General features: G+C 37.8%; 1 protein-coding gene across 1 annotated transcript; it reads left to right on the forward strand.

Annotated features, from left to right (window-relative positions):
- Positions 1-801: 801 nt before the first annotated feature.
- IK (IK cytokine) lies at positions 802-14459 on the forward strand. Its single transcript, XM_088131582.1, has 20 exons — positions 802-944; positions 2448-2514; positions 3365-3457; positions 3905-3964; positions 4268-4435; positions 4519-4633; positions 5362-5432; positions 5529-5575; positions 6070-6233; positions 6326-6434; positions 6821-6860; positions 8135-8342; positions 8822-8840; positions 9318-9395; positions 9818-9899; positions 12251-12308; positions 12764-12852; positions 13335-13443; positions 13885-13919; positions 14189-14459. Exons 1-20 carry the CDS (start codon positions 929-931, stop codon positions 14214-14216), a joined length of 1656 nt encoding a protein of 551 aa, XP_087987708.1. The 5' UTR covers positions 802-928; the 3' UTR covers positions 14217-14459.
- Positions 14460-15125: the final 666 nt, after the last annotated feature.

Genomic DNA, 15125 nt, shown 5'->3' on the forward strand with positions numbered 1-15125 from the left:
AATGACGCGCACAGGGCGAGAGGCGCGCGAGGAGTTATGGGTAAAAAGTAGGCGGTCGCTTGCTGCCGCTTACAGACCTATGATAGGATGGAGGGATACCGAACTCACATTTTCCTTGATTTAAAGCTCTATCTGGCTATCCACGTACTGGGCTGAAACCTACGTGTAGAAATCGGTGAAAAATTAGAAGAGCAGCGATGGGGCAGCTGGTCTACGTAGAAACAAAGGCAGCAGCGTTAGCAAAATGAGACCAACTCGTCCTCCTAACGGCCTGCTAGCCCAAGCTTCCCAAAATTCGAAAGATCACTAGGTCGTTCGTATCTTTGCAGTCCACATCTCACAGTCCTCTATAAATGTCATATTTTGTTTGAAAACGGCGATGCTTTTCAGTTCTTAAATATCTAAAGGGGAACATATTTGCAAGGAAGTCAAAGAAGAACACGATTGACTGGGCCGGATTTTAGGTAGAGAGCCCGAAAAGCCGTTGAAACCTGTTCTCAACCTACAAAATAGTAAAAAGCTCATTTTCAAAATTGTCGTAACCTACGATCCCTCAACCCGCAAAACAAGGACTACTTTTTTCAGTGTTAAAATAAGAAAATAAGACTTGATACATATTGAATGAGAATTGCTGTTTTCGCTGGAATTTGCTGAGGAGACATGCTGAAATTCTAGATTTGCCGTTATTTTTAATGAGAGATCATTGAAAGGCTAACTTAATTCTAAAAGTCAACCCGGAAATGACCTATCCCGACAAGTCTAACACATTACTTTACCTTATCTCTAAGCTCCCAGAGAGCTTCCGCGCAGTGCACTATGGGTTAAAAGCGCCGTCCCTGCGCGGTGTCTTGTGGGAAAGAGGTAGAGTTCGGTGGAGCCGTTGTTTGTCACATCAGCCGGAGCTGTTTACATCTCAGGAGAAGCCGCGATGCCGGAGCGAGACAGTGAGTGTCACCTTGAAATCTGCGCGGGGGAGAGGAAGTCGGTGAATTGCCTCTGGCTTGGCTTTCCCTTTTCTTGTTCGCCTCCCTTTCCAAGTAGAAGGGCAGCGAATATATTCTGGGGGATCTGAGGCAGTCTGGCGTCCCTTCCCCATTTTATTCTTGTCTTGAGTGGCGAAGGGCTGAATGATCCATACGAAGGCGGAGGAGCGCAGACTTGGTGGTCTTTTTTCTTTTCTTTTTAACTTCTCCCCGTATCTTCACTTTTTTAACGATGCCCCCTCAGTTCTCACTACTGTTAACCCTTAAGTCTCGGCGTATTTCTATAATTTGATGAAGACTTGCCTCCCTTTTGATGGTACAAAAGAATCCCTACTGAACGATGGATCCTCTGAAAATTGAAGGCCATAAAGCAGGTGTTTGCAAACTTTTCGATTTTAGTTCATGCTTTGGGGGCAGCTTTATAGAGTCGGATCGGCAAAGGATTGGCTAATACTCCGATGGTGGACTGTTACTTTATTTGTGATTTGCTTGCTGGATTCTTGCAAAACGTGTCAGATTTTTTCCTAAGTTATATATTCTGTATTTTGCCCTGTATTGTATCGGATACAGAATGTGCTAATTTTCAGGGGGGAAACCTGAGGAAAAAATGAGGGGAAAAGCAAGGCTTACTTACATGAAATACTACCTGTTCAGTCACATTTTCAGAATTGATCACTATCAGCATTTTCTAATTCTTATTATTTTACAATTTTATGGACTCTGAAAACTAAAGCTTTGTCTGTACTGGGAAACATTTTTCACTCTTTTACAGTTTAATTTCTTGATTTATTCTAAACATGACCAAATTCTTAAGCACTTTATGTATTATAATGCTTTTGCACACATGACTTTTTAGGAGTCTATCCTTATTCCTCCTCTCTTTAAGGAATTCCTGAAGTGCTTCTAAATAACTATAGGTATTGCAAATGATCATATTTACTTTGTGTTATTCCCTTGATTATATTTGCATATCTTTTGTTGTGTTTACTTGGGGAAAGAAGTATATTAGTAGAAATTCCAAGACACAGATGATAATATTCCTATAGATAGTATATTTATTATGTACACAATAAAGAGACTGAGGTATTGTGAAGAAAGAGGTGAATTGAGGGTAGAACTTTAAATAAATTTGTGAACATTTTAAGTTAGGAAAAAATTGAGATACGGAAAAAAAGAAGATAGTTTCTGTAATTGCTGTATCTTCCTGCTGGATTTCACAGAATGATCTGTAGATTGCCAGAAAGCTGATACTGTTCTGGACAAGAACTTTTTTGAATCTCTTGCTCTTTTCCAACACTTTCAGTAACACCTTGGAACTGGGCTGAAAAATCAGTTGCATATCAGCTATTTCTTGGTATTATTTCTTTCCAGATACTTTATATGAAAAATGTCACAATCTGTTTCAGTGAAATGCATACTTAACTTTCAGATATATTGTGTTGACTTGTAATTCTCTTTTTCTAGGTGAGCCATTCTCCAACCCTTTAGCCCCAGATGGCCATGATGTGGATGATTCTCATTCTTTCCACCAGTGAGTAGAGCTTTTAATTGTATTTTAAGATACAGCTTTCAGTGTTAAAGACAAATGTTTTTGCCATATACATTGCTAAGGGGACCCAGCACATCTTCTTCCAAGTGCAACAAGAGGATTTCCTCATCCTGGACACAGAACTTTGAAAGAGATTGCAGGTTATTCTTACACTTGTGTGGAATGCAAAATCTCAGCAGCACCATTTAGTTAATCCCTGTTCCCCTCTCCAGTTTATAGTTGGAGGAAAAGAGAGCCTTGTCATCAAACAGAGGTGCAGTGGAAGGCAAGGGTCTTTGCTGTCTTCAATGCTGATTGGACTATATCAGCCAGCAAAAACTTGTGGATATTAGCTAATGAGATTGTAAAGAGACAAAATGGTGTTAAACAAGGACTGAGGGATGGCATTTTATTCAGTGTACTTTGGAGAATGAAATGTAATATCATCTGACCTAGGAAACAATTCATAAGGGGGCAATAATGTATTCTGCTTTGGAACTACCTATAACATTTTGTTTTTTTTTCTATATCTTTCTGCTCTTTCTGGCCAATTTGCGTGCTATAATCAGTGGGAAAACCACAAGACAACCACTATTTATTTTTTTTTATTAGAGATTCTGGCAAGTCTACATATATGGGTATAGTAAATGAATATTGTATAGGAGCATTTAGTTTTTCTTTCTTAATAAATTATGTACCATGAGTTGCACATTTTTGCAGTATTTAAAATGTCTTTATTATTCTAACCTACCCAGAGTCATTGGGAGTTGGGTGGCATACAAATTTAATAATAATACCGAGTAATTAAGTATTCTGTTTTATGCATTTTTGTAAACATTTCTTTTTGTGATAGGTCTAAATTGACCAATGAAGACTTTCGTAAGCTTCTTATGACTCCACGGGCAGCACCAACATCTGCACCACCTTCAAAATCTCGCCATCATGAGTAAGCATGCAATTTCTATACTTTTTACTAAAACATAATACATTTTTTCAGCTAATGCATAACTATCTTATACTAGTTCTAACTTAATCTCATGTTATCTATAAAATGAGTACACTTTTAGTTTGTATATCTTATATAATTGGTACATATATAATAGATGCTAAAATCAGGACTAGGGTACTTGAATAAATAGAATTTGCAAAAAAATAGTAATGTTGTTTAGAGAATGTCATGTACATTTTATCCATGTAGCAATCCTGAAAAGTAAGATTTATTACTTTCTATTAACTGCCCACATGTTGTTATTGTTATTGGTATTATTTTGAAAGCTTTTTTTATGGCTTCTAATTTCATTATTGCTAATATTCTTTTGAAATTGGAGTTTCTGTTTTCTTGCAGTTTAATGCATTCTTTTATTGTGAACATTTTTATTCTTGTTCTGTTTAGGATGCCAAGAGAGTACAATGAAGATGAAGATCCAGCTGCTCGCAGGAGAAAGAAAAAAAGGTAAATAGAAAGATAGAGATTGGTTCCTGAAGTTTCCAAAAGCGCTTATGTTTTCTTAAATTGGAGGAAGAATCACACTGCTGGATAAATGGAGCTAATCGTTTTTGCTTATCTTTTAGTACTCAATATAAGGATGAATCAGACAATATATATGCTATTTCCCTGTATGAAAAATGTAGGCCTAGGTCAGTAATGAAATAAAGGACAGTGGCAATCACTATTGGTGTTTAAAAAAAGATCTTAAAATGCCATGGTTTGCTTGCTTAATTTAATTATTTCTTCTTCTTCTTCTTTTAATGTCAGCTATTATGCAAAACTACGTCAACAAGAGATTGAGCGAGAGAGGGAGTTGGCAGAGAAATACAGAGACCGTGCCAAGGAAAGACGAGATGGTGTCAACAAAGATTATGAAGAAACAGAACTAATCAGTACAACTGCCAATTACAGGGCAGTAGGACCCACTGCAGAGGCGTGAGTACAGTTACTGTTGCTGCCATTCTGGTTTGGAGTACAGTATAGTGCTGATATTAAGCCATTTCTTTTTATTGTACTAGGGATAAATCAGCAGCAGAAAAGAGACGGCAATTGATTCAGGAGTCCAAATTCTTGGGTGGTGACATGGAACACACTCACTTGGTGAAGGGTCTTGATTTTGCTTTGCTGCAAAAGGTGAGCCAGATAAAGCAGCAGTGCATAACAATTCACATGTTAAGGAAATTCTTGCCCTTATTTGTTGTTGCTGCTCTACCTAAAACTACTCTATATATCTAAGCTGATTTTTTGGGGTAATTTTTCCTATCATGGCTTGTAATGCTTGCTCTTCCCAATTTTTATATCATTGCAGAACTTGCTTGAAATACTAAAATATATGCCATGCATTTTGATCAAGAACAATCTGAGAATTTGTTCAAAGTTTTCAATCCATTGTTATTCAGTGGTTGTTACTAAAGTATATTACATCAATTACATATTATGCATGGTGTACATACATTTTATGTATGAAATACCTGCCTTTAAACATCTAAATAATCTTTTTTTCCATTTGCCTCTACTTACTCTTCCTCCTCTCTTTAACCTTCCCTCCCCCAGCAATTCTGAGACAGGGAAGATTGCTTTTACTTGGTTGCCAATAACAGTAAGGAAATAATGCTCTTGAACAAGGCTGCTATGCTGGGAGATATTTTAAACTTCCTGGCAAGTTACTGAAGTCTTTTCCTGCTGCTTATAACAGTGGAAAAACAATGGTGACTGACTAGCTGGGTGGTAGTGGAAAATGGCTGGATCTGCAGAGAGAGGTGAAGGGCTTTTGGGAGTCAGCAGTCTGCTCCTATATTACTATATTGGGAGACTATATTCATAAAATCATAAAATTTTGAAGAACATTTATTTCTGGTCAGGTACGGGCAGAGATTGCCAGCAAAGAAAAGGAAGAAGAAGAACTAATGGAAAAGCCCCAAAAGGAAACTAAGTAAGTAGCGATAAGCAGAGTTCTGACCTATGAGCTTTCAGACTGAAAGAAAAAATAGCCCAGATATTCATTTGTATTTCATTGCTTTCGTTCTAGGAAGGATGAAGATCCTGAAAATAAAATTGAATTCAAGACTCGCTTGGGTAAGGTTGTTCAAACTTAATTAATTAATTAGATTCACATCCTATTTTTCCTCCAGGAGCTTGTGGTGGTATATATAATACTCTCCTTCCATTTTTTTTTCTCCCCAACAACAACTCTGTGATGTAGATCTGGCAGAGAGAGTAACTCACCGAGAGTTGCCCAGTGAACTTCTATGGCTGAGAGCAAACTTGAACTTGGATCATCTCAGTCCGAGTCAAATACTTTCATATTCTTAACCTTAGAGTAAGATGTTATGAATATGTAGCACTGTGAGCAAGTTTATTCTGATTCTAGGAGTTCTTAAATAACCTATGGATAAAAGTATGCTTTGATTTCTAGCCTTGGGTTTATGTGCTTTGAAGAACTGCTGATTGGAGCAATGACTGAAATGCCTTGGTCCTAGTTCTCACAACACCATAAATCATACTGTGGCTTATTTAGCTTAATGTATTGTGTGAATTGTGGTTTATTCATGAATCTTCTTTTTCGCTAGGCCGTAACATCTATCGGATACTATTCAGGAACAAGGCATATGAGCGAAATGAGCTCTTCCTGCCAGGGAGAATGGCTTATGTGGTGGATCTTGATGATGAGTATGCCGACACAGATATTCCCACAACTTTGATTAGAAGTAAGGCTGATTGCCCGACCATGGAGGTAATTGACCTAATTGCTGTGGTAGTGTTACATGTGCAAGGCAAACATATATGAACTATCACAATAGTGATTCCTGTGATTTATCCTTTTAGGCCCAGACTACATTGACTACAAATGATATTGTAATCAGTAAACTGACTCAGATTCTTTCCTACTTGAGGCAAGGCACCCGTAATAAAAAGCTCAAGAAAAAGGATAAAGGTAAGCATCTGTTTTTAGAATTAAGACTTGCATATCTCATTTTCCATGATGAACAGCATTGAAAATGAACACTTTGCTAACATTTGAGAAATGTCAGAATGGTAACAGACTACAAAACTTAGATTCTACATGTTGCCCTATAGGTTGATATTTCACACTAGTGTGGAAAATGTGCTTAAGGTGGAGATTATTTCTATTTGAATCTGAGGAATAGATAGATACTTGCATGATCAAAGAGAGGAAAGGTTAATGTAAGTTGTGCATCATATATAAAAGTGCACTATTGATGAAATGCTGCAGATATTTGCAAAAATGTATCTCTGTCTCCTAAAAGAAACAATGTACCGTGGGTACAGAAAGAAGTGTACTCTGCTTTCTGTTTGTAGGGAAACTGGATGAGAAGAAACCCCCAGAGGCAGACATGAAGTAAGTATATGGATACTTCAAGTAGCCTATCCTTCAGGGCTTTAGCTGGATCCTTCTCACTGTATTTGGAACTGTTTTCAAGAAGCTGCTGCATTATTGCAAGGTCCTCAGTTTGGAAGGAACAGACAAATGAACTAGTTTTGCCTTACCCTTCAGGGCTTGGGGGCTGAATCACTTAAAAAGAAGATGCCACCACGATGGCTGGTGTGGGTCTTCCGGGCTGTGTGGCCGTGGTCTTGAAGTTTTGTTTCCTAACGTTTCGCCAGCACCTGTGACCGGCATCTTCAGAGTGCAGGAGCACAGACAGGAGCAGTTCTCTCTGTGCCCAGGGTGATGTGACCCTTCTGTGGGTATTTATAGAGATCTGGGGGGGGGATGGGGATGTGTGGGTGGGGTTGGGTTACTGAGTGGCTGCTTGTTTTGGTGTCAGCATCTGTGTGTATTTTCCTGGGGATTAGGCAGGGTTTTTTCTTCTACTGAATTGTTAACGAGGGGCTGCTGGGGGTGATTAGCAAGTTCATTGTGTGAACTGTTCACATGTCCTGGTGGTTGAGCTGAGTTCGTTGACCTTTTGCAGGCTGTATTTTTCAGGATTGGTAGCCAGGTTTTGTTGATTTTTAGACTCTCCTCTTTTTTATTGAAACTGTGCTGGTGTTTGTGAATCTCAATGGCTTCCCGGTATAGCCTGGTATAGTGGCTGTTGGTGTTGTCCAGTATCTCTGTGTTTTCAAATAGGATTTTGTGTCCAGTGTGCTTGAGAGCATGTTCAGCTACTGCAGATTTTTCTGGTTGCTGTAGTCTGCAGTGTCTTTCGTGTTCTTTTATCCTGGGAGCCATTGAGATGCACACAGATGCTGACATCAAAACAAGCAGCCACTCAGTAACCCAACCCCACCCACACATCCCCATCCCCCCCCCCCAGATCTCTATAAATACCCACAGAAGGGTCACTTCACCCTGGGCACAGAGAGAACTGCTCCTGTCTGTGCTCCTGCACTCTGAAGATGCCGGTCACAGGTGCTGGCGAAACGTTAGGAAACAAAACTTCAAGACCACGGCCACACAGCCCGGAAGACCCACACCAGCCATCGTATGCCAGCCGTGAAAGCCTTCGACAATACAAGATGCCACCACCTTGGGGGCAAACATGCTTAATAAAAAAGAATGATTTGTGATCAGTGACTCTCCAGGCAAGGTTCTTATACCTTTTTCTGAGACTTGTGTGTATTTGTTTTATCTTTTGCCTTTTTAATATGTGCTTGTCTGATGAAAAGTATTTTTGAAGATATTGGAGATTATGTACCATCTGCGGCAAAAGTGCCACGAGAAAAGGAACGAGAGAGATACAGGGAACGGGACCGAGAACGGGAGAGAGAGAGAGACAGGGAACATGAGCGAGATCGTGAACGAGAGAGAGAGAGGGAACGTGAAGAGGAGAAGAAGAGGCACAGCTACTTTGAGAAACCCAAAGCTGATGATGAGGTAAGATGGACAGACAGACAGACAGAACTATAAAACTGAGATACTGTGTTTGATATGGCCCTTTGATCAGTACTGTGTATTACCATTATAAAATAGTTTTGAAATCTTTCCTCTGGCAACAATAATTAATTATATTGTTGATGGGGTTGTAATAATTAAATGGAAACAGTGAATTAAACTGAATATTATTCATGCAGAATTGTCAGTAAAATTGTCATTCAGAAACTGAAGCTTCTGATGATAGAAATAATGGTCTTGCAGTATATTACTCTATCCCCAAGTAAAGCTCTCAAATACTAGTTGCAGAGGTATATGAGCTTCTGGCTTTTTATCAGTATCTGGCATGTGGGGACAAAATTCTGCACTATATGCATCTTTTGATCTGATCCAACATGGCTTTTCTTATGTTAAGCAACTAGCCTTAATCTTGCTTGTTCTATTTTGAGAGTAACATGTTCTTTTTTCTTTTCTCCTTTTAGCCTAATGATATAGACAAAGGTAAGTTCTTACGTTAACCTTGATTAAAAAACTGGCTGCAAGCAGGAAGAATATGATTGCTAATCATCATATCTGTGGAATGGCAGATTTATGAAGAAACAGGTTTCATCTCAGCCATCCAATATCATTAGAGATTTATCTCCACTGAATATTTAGAAAGTCTAATACAGTATCACTGGAATTCCTTTTTTAGCTTGATGGTTAGCCATGCAAGAAAGATAAGATATTTTGGTTTTCTTGTATGATTCTTTCCTTATTTATAGTGAATTTAAAGACTGGTTTACATCTCACAATAAGCCAACATTGGCTTTTTTATATCCCTTACATTTTGGAGATCCCCCTGATTTAGTAGTTCCAATCTTTACACAGTAATGGGATCCATTTGAGAGAATCTGCTATGGTTGCTTTTAAATAAGGCTCAGCTAGAGTAGTATTACTTCTGTCAGAATGGTCAATAATTTATTTCTTTTTTTGCAGGACCTGGCTCAGCCAAAGAGTTGATTAAATCAATCAATGAAAAGTTTGCTGGTACTGCTGGCTGGGAAGGGACAGAATCATATCCTTTATATCTGTATACTAAATGGGTGGTTCTAGGTTTAGCAGCTGCTGTAGGGTTTTTTTTTTTTTTTTTTGTGAAGCACTTTTCAATAAATTCAAACCTTCATTTAAAGAAAATACTTTGCTGTTGTATCTTGGGGAAGCTCCAAAGAACACCATATATATACTTTCAGTGGAAATACATCGTTTCCACTGGAGTGTCTGGAACAAATGGAAGAAGTACATCACTCCGACCAAATTGATGTACTGTGATCTTGTTACTAATAGCTTGTAAGAAAGAAAAAAAATAGTTGACTCTAAACTGCTTAAGACCTTTTGAATATTCTGCTTGGTCTCCCCATATATATTCATGGTGCTTGCTTAATTGGTAGAGACAATCTTGTCCTTTTCAGATTACTTTTGTTCCTTAACCTTTAATACATTAAAAAAACCTGAAGACAAAAAGCAAGTGGGTGATTTCTTCGGAATGTTAAACAGCTATGCTGAATGCTACCCTGCAACGTAAGAACATTAGGCTTTGTTTTAAATAATGAGGAGAGAGTGTACTTAGGAACCATTTGGAGCAAAACAAGACAATAGGCTGCCTTGTCTTGATTATTAATAGCTCACTGTATGGGCAAACTTGCTTTTGACTGGTCAGATATAAATTGTTATTGCCACGACAGTCTATTATTTCTTCTGTTTGCAAAACAAAATAGGCAGGCAATGTATTTCACATTTTGAGAAGCAAATGGGCTGCAGTGGTCAGGGTAACAATACAAAGGCTTAAATTACAATTTTGTTATTTCAGGTTAAAATTGTTGGAAATGTTGCTGCTACAATTATGATGAATAGGACAAAAGGGGTTGGGGGGGTGCCATTATAATTCCCCAAGTTTCCTATTCCTGATTTATCTGCTGAGTTCCAATCCAGTCTGTTTCAATTGCTTTAAATATAATTGAAATAATCATTGCTGCTACATGCTACTAGAAAGATCTGCAGTTTGTTTTTGGAAAACAATATCCACATCTTGTCCCTGATTAGGTAGTTGAGAGGTTGGTAATAGACATCAGCAGTAGAGATTGCTTTTATTCTTTCCTCTGCTTGATTTAATCCATTTGCTTTCAACAGTCTGCCAAGTTTATTCCTTTGAATTTAAGCGTATACAGATATTTTCAGAATATATATAACTCACCCTCCCTTTCTACTGCTTCTGTTTCTTTTGAATAAATTATATCCTTCAGGTATTATATACCAATATTGCCATCATGGGAGTTTTTCCACCAGATCTCAGCTATTCTGATTAAATAATATTTGCATTCTTGGACTTAAGAATTTAGTCTTATTTTGGGATACAGACATTAGAAGCCATGAATTTTATTTATATTTATTTTTTACTTTATGGTTTACCAGATTTTATTGTATCTACTCTCTCAGTTCTTCCTACAGTGCAGAAATCTTTGTCTGAAGTCTTTACTTGTGGCTTTTCTTCTGTAGTCCCCATAACCATCTTAATCAAGCTCGCTATCCTTCAACAAAACATGTAGTTCCAAATCTTTATGACACCTATCATGTAGCAGCGGTTTTTTTACTCAGAGAATTCAGACTAAGGTGCCTCTCATATTGACACAATTTTCCTAACTAGTCACTCATCGTTATGCTAATTGTCTTCCATGACTAGAAGGATAGATTAGAACATCATTTGAGTCCCCAGATTTTTGAACTTGCTTTCCAGCCTGTGGAAGTCCATGTTGCTACAGTTATGGCTGCTCTTGCTAGTCCCACTTAGATGAGCAAAAAGAAATAGTTGACTATAGAGTTGAGACTTCTCAGCTTTTTTTATCAGATGCCTTATTTGTACTTCACGACTTCACAGGTGCAATCCAACAAAATACTCAGTCCTGTTCTTTATTTTATGGAATCTCTCTAGCCCTTTTTTTCTTTGTTCAGTTGCAGAACATAGTGTTATCTCTTTTGCTCTTCTGTAAGATCAGAGTCTCCTTTTTTCTTTTAGGGAGGCTCAGAGTCTGTTTCTTCTGAAAGGGCCTGAAAGTACTTCCTTAGCTCTAATAATGCAGAATATTCTTCCAAGTTTATATATAAATATAATTATCAAGTCTTTTTATTGCTAATGTGCTCTCATACTTTGAACCTCCCCTTTCTGCATGGAATACCTATCTTTAACTCCTGTCTTCTAAACTACTGGCCAAGCTGACTTGGACTTAGGGGAATTTGAGGGGACCTCCTCCTATACCAGAGGATATAGGAACAGAACTAACATTAGAAATGGGAGTTCTTATTTAAATGTTGGAATAGTGGAACATAAACTTAAATTAAGAAACATTCAGACCAGGAGTGGGAAACCTTTATGGCCCAAGGGCCATGCATTTTCTTGGCAAATAATTTTGACAAAATGAAAAGCAGCTTATATATTTTAAATAAAGCATCAGGGCCAGATGCTGGAAGTTGATAGGGCTAACTTCATTGTCATATGCCCAAGCTTGGAAAAAGCTTGGCTTTACATTGAAGCATTAGCAGAATCTATATAATGAAGTTAAACTGTTTGTAAACATTCAAAAAGGTCCAGCCAACTAACGTGTTGTATCAGCACAAAAAAAGTACATTTGCATCTTAGCTGAGTTGAATGGGGCAGAGTAGTGGGCTAGGAGAATATAACTTTTTTGGAATAGTCTACTTCTATAGATTCTGACTTAGAACACTCAGCCCAATTTATCAGTATGAGATTTTGCCATGTATGCCGTAGAATCTATAATCTAAGCAGAGAATTCCAGAGTTGTTACTGCTGTGTCTCAGAACATACTTTGAATGGGAATTGTAATGATAGTTATTGTCCAATTTTGTGTTTTTCCTAGCATGGATGCCATGGCTGTGGATAGTGATGAAGAAGTAGACTATAGTAAAATGGATCAGGTATCTCGTCAATAATTTTAAAATATGTATTTTTCTGTGGTGTAATATTTCCATAATATGTGTTGAATCATTTGGAATATTTATTTATATTGAAGTTTTTCATGGGAACTTGGCAACTTTTAACTTTCTAGCTTGATCTGCAGTAGAATAAAGTGCTAGAATGGATTTTACCATGTGAGATAAAATATTTTAATGCTTCTCTCTAATGTATGTGTGTGCATACCCACTGCAAAAAGGAGAAAAATATCATTGTGGACAGTCTAGAATCTTTGTTCCTAGCATGCATATATATCTATATCTATCTATATATATGCTTTATCTGCAGCAGAATTAGTGACTGAATACTCTAATATATGGAGCATTCAAAAAACAGCTTCCTTTACTTTCAGTCTAAAGTGGTAAGGTTCTTTCTACCACATAATTCTACTTCATTTGTCTTTTTCTCCTTCCTCAAGGGAAACAAAAAAGGACCTCTAGGTCGCTGGGACTTCGACACACAAGAAGAATATAGCGAGTACATGAATAATAAAGAAGCTCTACCCAAGTGAGTTTGCAACTTGTTTTTAAGGGTAGGAGGATAGAGTGCATTATAGGGTGTATTATTTATAATTAATAGATTCCGGAAAGGGATTCCAGAAAGTCCTTAAGACCTGTCTCTGTCCCCAGGCCTAGGGTTAATGTAGTATGATCTATTGATCATGCCCCTGTCATATTGTTATTCTGTATTGTCTATACTGTACTGTTTGTTGTTCTAGTTGTTTTAATCTGGGCTGCCTGTTTATGTGGGTTTTAATTCTTTTACTCTTTTTATGGGTTTTATAAGCCATCCAGAGTTTTCTGGAATAGGTGGCCATATCAAATAAATTGACTTAAATAATTAAATATAATTAAATCCCTACTACATTTTGTGGGGTGCCTCACAAGATGCCTCATGTAATAGCTGAGAAAGTAGATCTCAGGTTTTGCATCAGACTGGCTGAATCACAAATTCCCTATCTGTGTTTGAATTTTGCTGCCTTATTTTAGAGCAGCATTCCAGTACGGGATCAAGATGTCTGAAGGCCGTAAGACACGCCGTTTCAAGGAGACCAATGACAAGGCTGAACTAGATCGGCAGTGGAAGAAGATTAGTGCAGTGAGAATCTTAACCTATTATTTATTAACATCCCTTTTGTCCACCCTAGGAAGTAGTTTTCTTTAGGGTTTTGCACATATACCTTACAGATTTTAAGATTTGGAAAGGATTGTGTTTGACTGTTCCATTCAGTTTCATGCATAGAAATACCCTTTATTCTCAGGCCCTTTCAAATACTGTCAGGGCTCCTAACCAGATTGTGACACCTTCTAGTTCATGATCAAGATTCTGATGCCTAAAAGTTCTCTTTAGTTTGTTCCCACAATATAGGCATAAACCTTTTCACGTGTACAATATAATCATGATCCAACTTACCAGAAAACAGTTGGTCTATTTGATTTTTGTGCTGTTTACATGTTCCTTTGCTTGAATGTTAGGTCATTCCGACATAGAATGCTTTAATGTCATATCCACAATACACTGATTGTATTCTCTCTGCAGATCATTGAAAAAAGAAAGAAGATGGAGGCTGATGGGTTAGTATAATTGCTTTCATTTGAAAAGTTAGTGTGGTTTGAAAGCTACTCCTGGAGCCAACTCTGTGTCATATATGTATCTTGTATGTATTCAGCAAAGTCCAGATACTTGGTTGTTGCAGGAGGTACATGTATGAGCTGAAGAATATAATTCCCTTCAGCATTTTTTGTTCTTAGATATGTTGTTTTAGCTTTAATATATTTTTTTGTGTGGTTTCTGCTAACGTGCCCTATCATACAGTATATTGTATAAATGTCTGTAATTTCAGGGTTGAGGTGAAGAGACCAAAATACTGAAGCTGCCAGGAGGTCTTGATCCCTTCAGTTGTATTCTGAAAGCTCAGCTCTAGTGGTGATTTGATTTTGATGGAATAGTCCCTGGAACAAACTCAGCTTGCTTCCTGCTTACATATGAGTATGAAGGGCAGCTCCTGATTGTGCTGAAAATTTTTAGAAGCTTTTTTCCTTGCCTGCAGCACAGCATGTTCCCTAGGAGCTGACACTGTGGATTTGTAATGCAATAAAAATTGCTATAATGTTTATGTTACAGAATTCTTATTGTGTTCTTTGAAGGTATAGCAATATGTTGGGGCAGGCAAGATTTTTTGGGGGAGGGGGCAAGAGTTTCTTTATACAGAAAGCAATATGAAAGGTCTTGTTAGAACTGACTGGTAGTATTTGCTATTATAGAAATACATCCTGATGTGGACTTACATAGCATATTGATATTTTGCCTATCAGGAAAAATCCTTTGTTTCCATTGTTACTTACTATTTGCAATAGTTTCTGCTTCCCTGGTACATTTGGGCAGAGTGGGTGCACTCCAGGTCCCCTCAATTAAATATTGTCATCTTGTGGGACCAAGGAAGTGTGCCTTCTCTGCCACAGCCCCTGCCCTCTGAAACAGCATCCCCCCAGAGATACAGATCACACTCTTTCTCCTGGGGTTTCAGAAGGCCTTAAGACCTGGCTCTGTTCCAGGCCTGGGGGTAAGTGTTCCTGTTGAGCCCCTCTAATATTTTATTGGTACGGTTGTTTTTAGTCTGGGTTGCCATGTCTTGTTTCATGTTTTTTAAACTCTTTCAACTGTACATTTGAATACCGTAAGCCTTCCAGAGCGGGCAGCAATATTAAATAAAGAAATAACAAAATAATAAAATACAAATATTCTAATTAAATGCAGAACTAAAATTACTGCAATTAAAT

Source organism: Python bivittatus, unplaced genomic scaffold, assembly GCF_059951505.1.
Source record: "Python bivittatus isolate LINGU-HERP-01145 unplaced genomic scaffold, Pbiv_v1 ctg000960_np1212, whole genome shotgun sequence".
Classification (NCBI taxonomy): Eukaryota; Metazoa; Chordata; class Lepidosauria; order Squamata; family Pythonidae; genus Python; species Python bivittatus.

Coding starts and splice junctions, on each gene's coding strand:
- IK (XM_088131582.1), top strand. Junction 3,458..3,904: donor TCAAAATCTCGCCATCATGA/GTAAGCATGCAA, acceptor TGTTCTGTTTAG/GATGCCAAGAGAGTACAATG. Junction 3,965..4,267: donor CGCAGGAGAAAGAAAAAAAG/GTAAATAGAAAG, acceptor TTTTAATGTCAG/CTATTATGCAAAACTACGTC.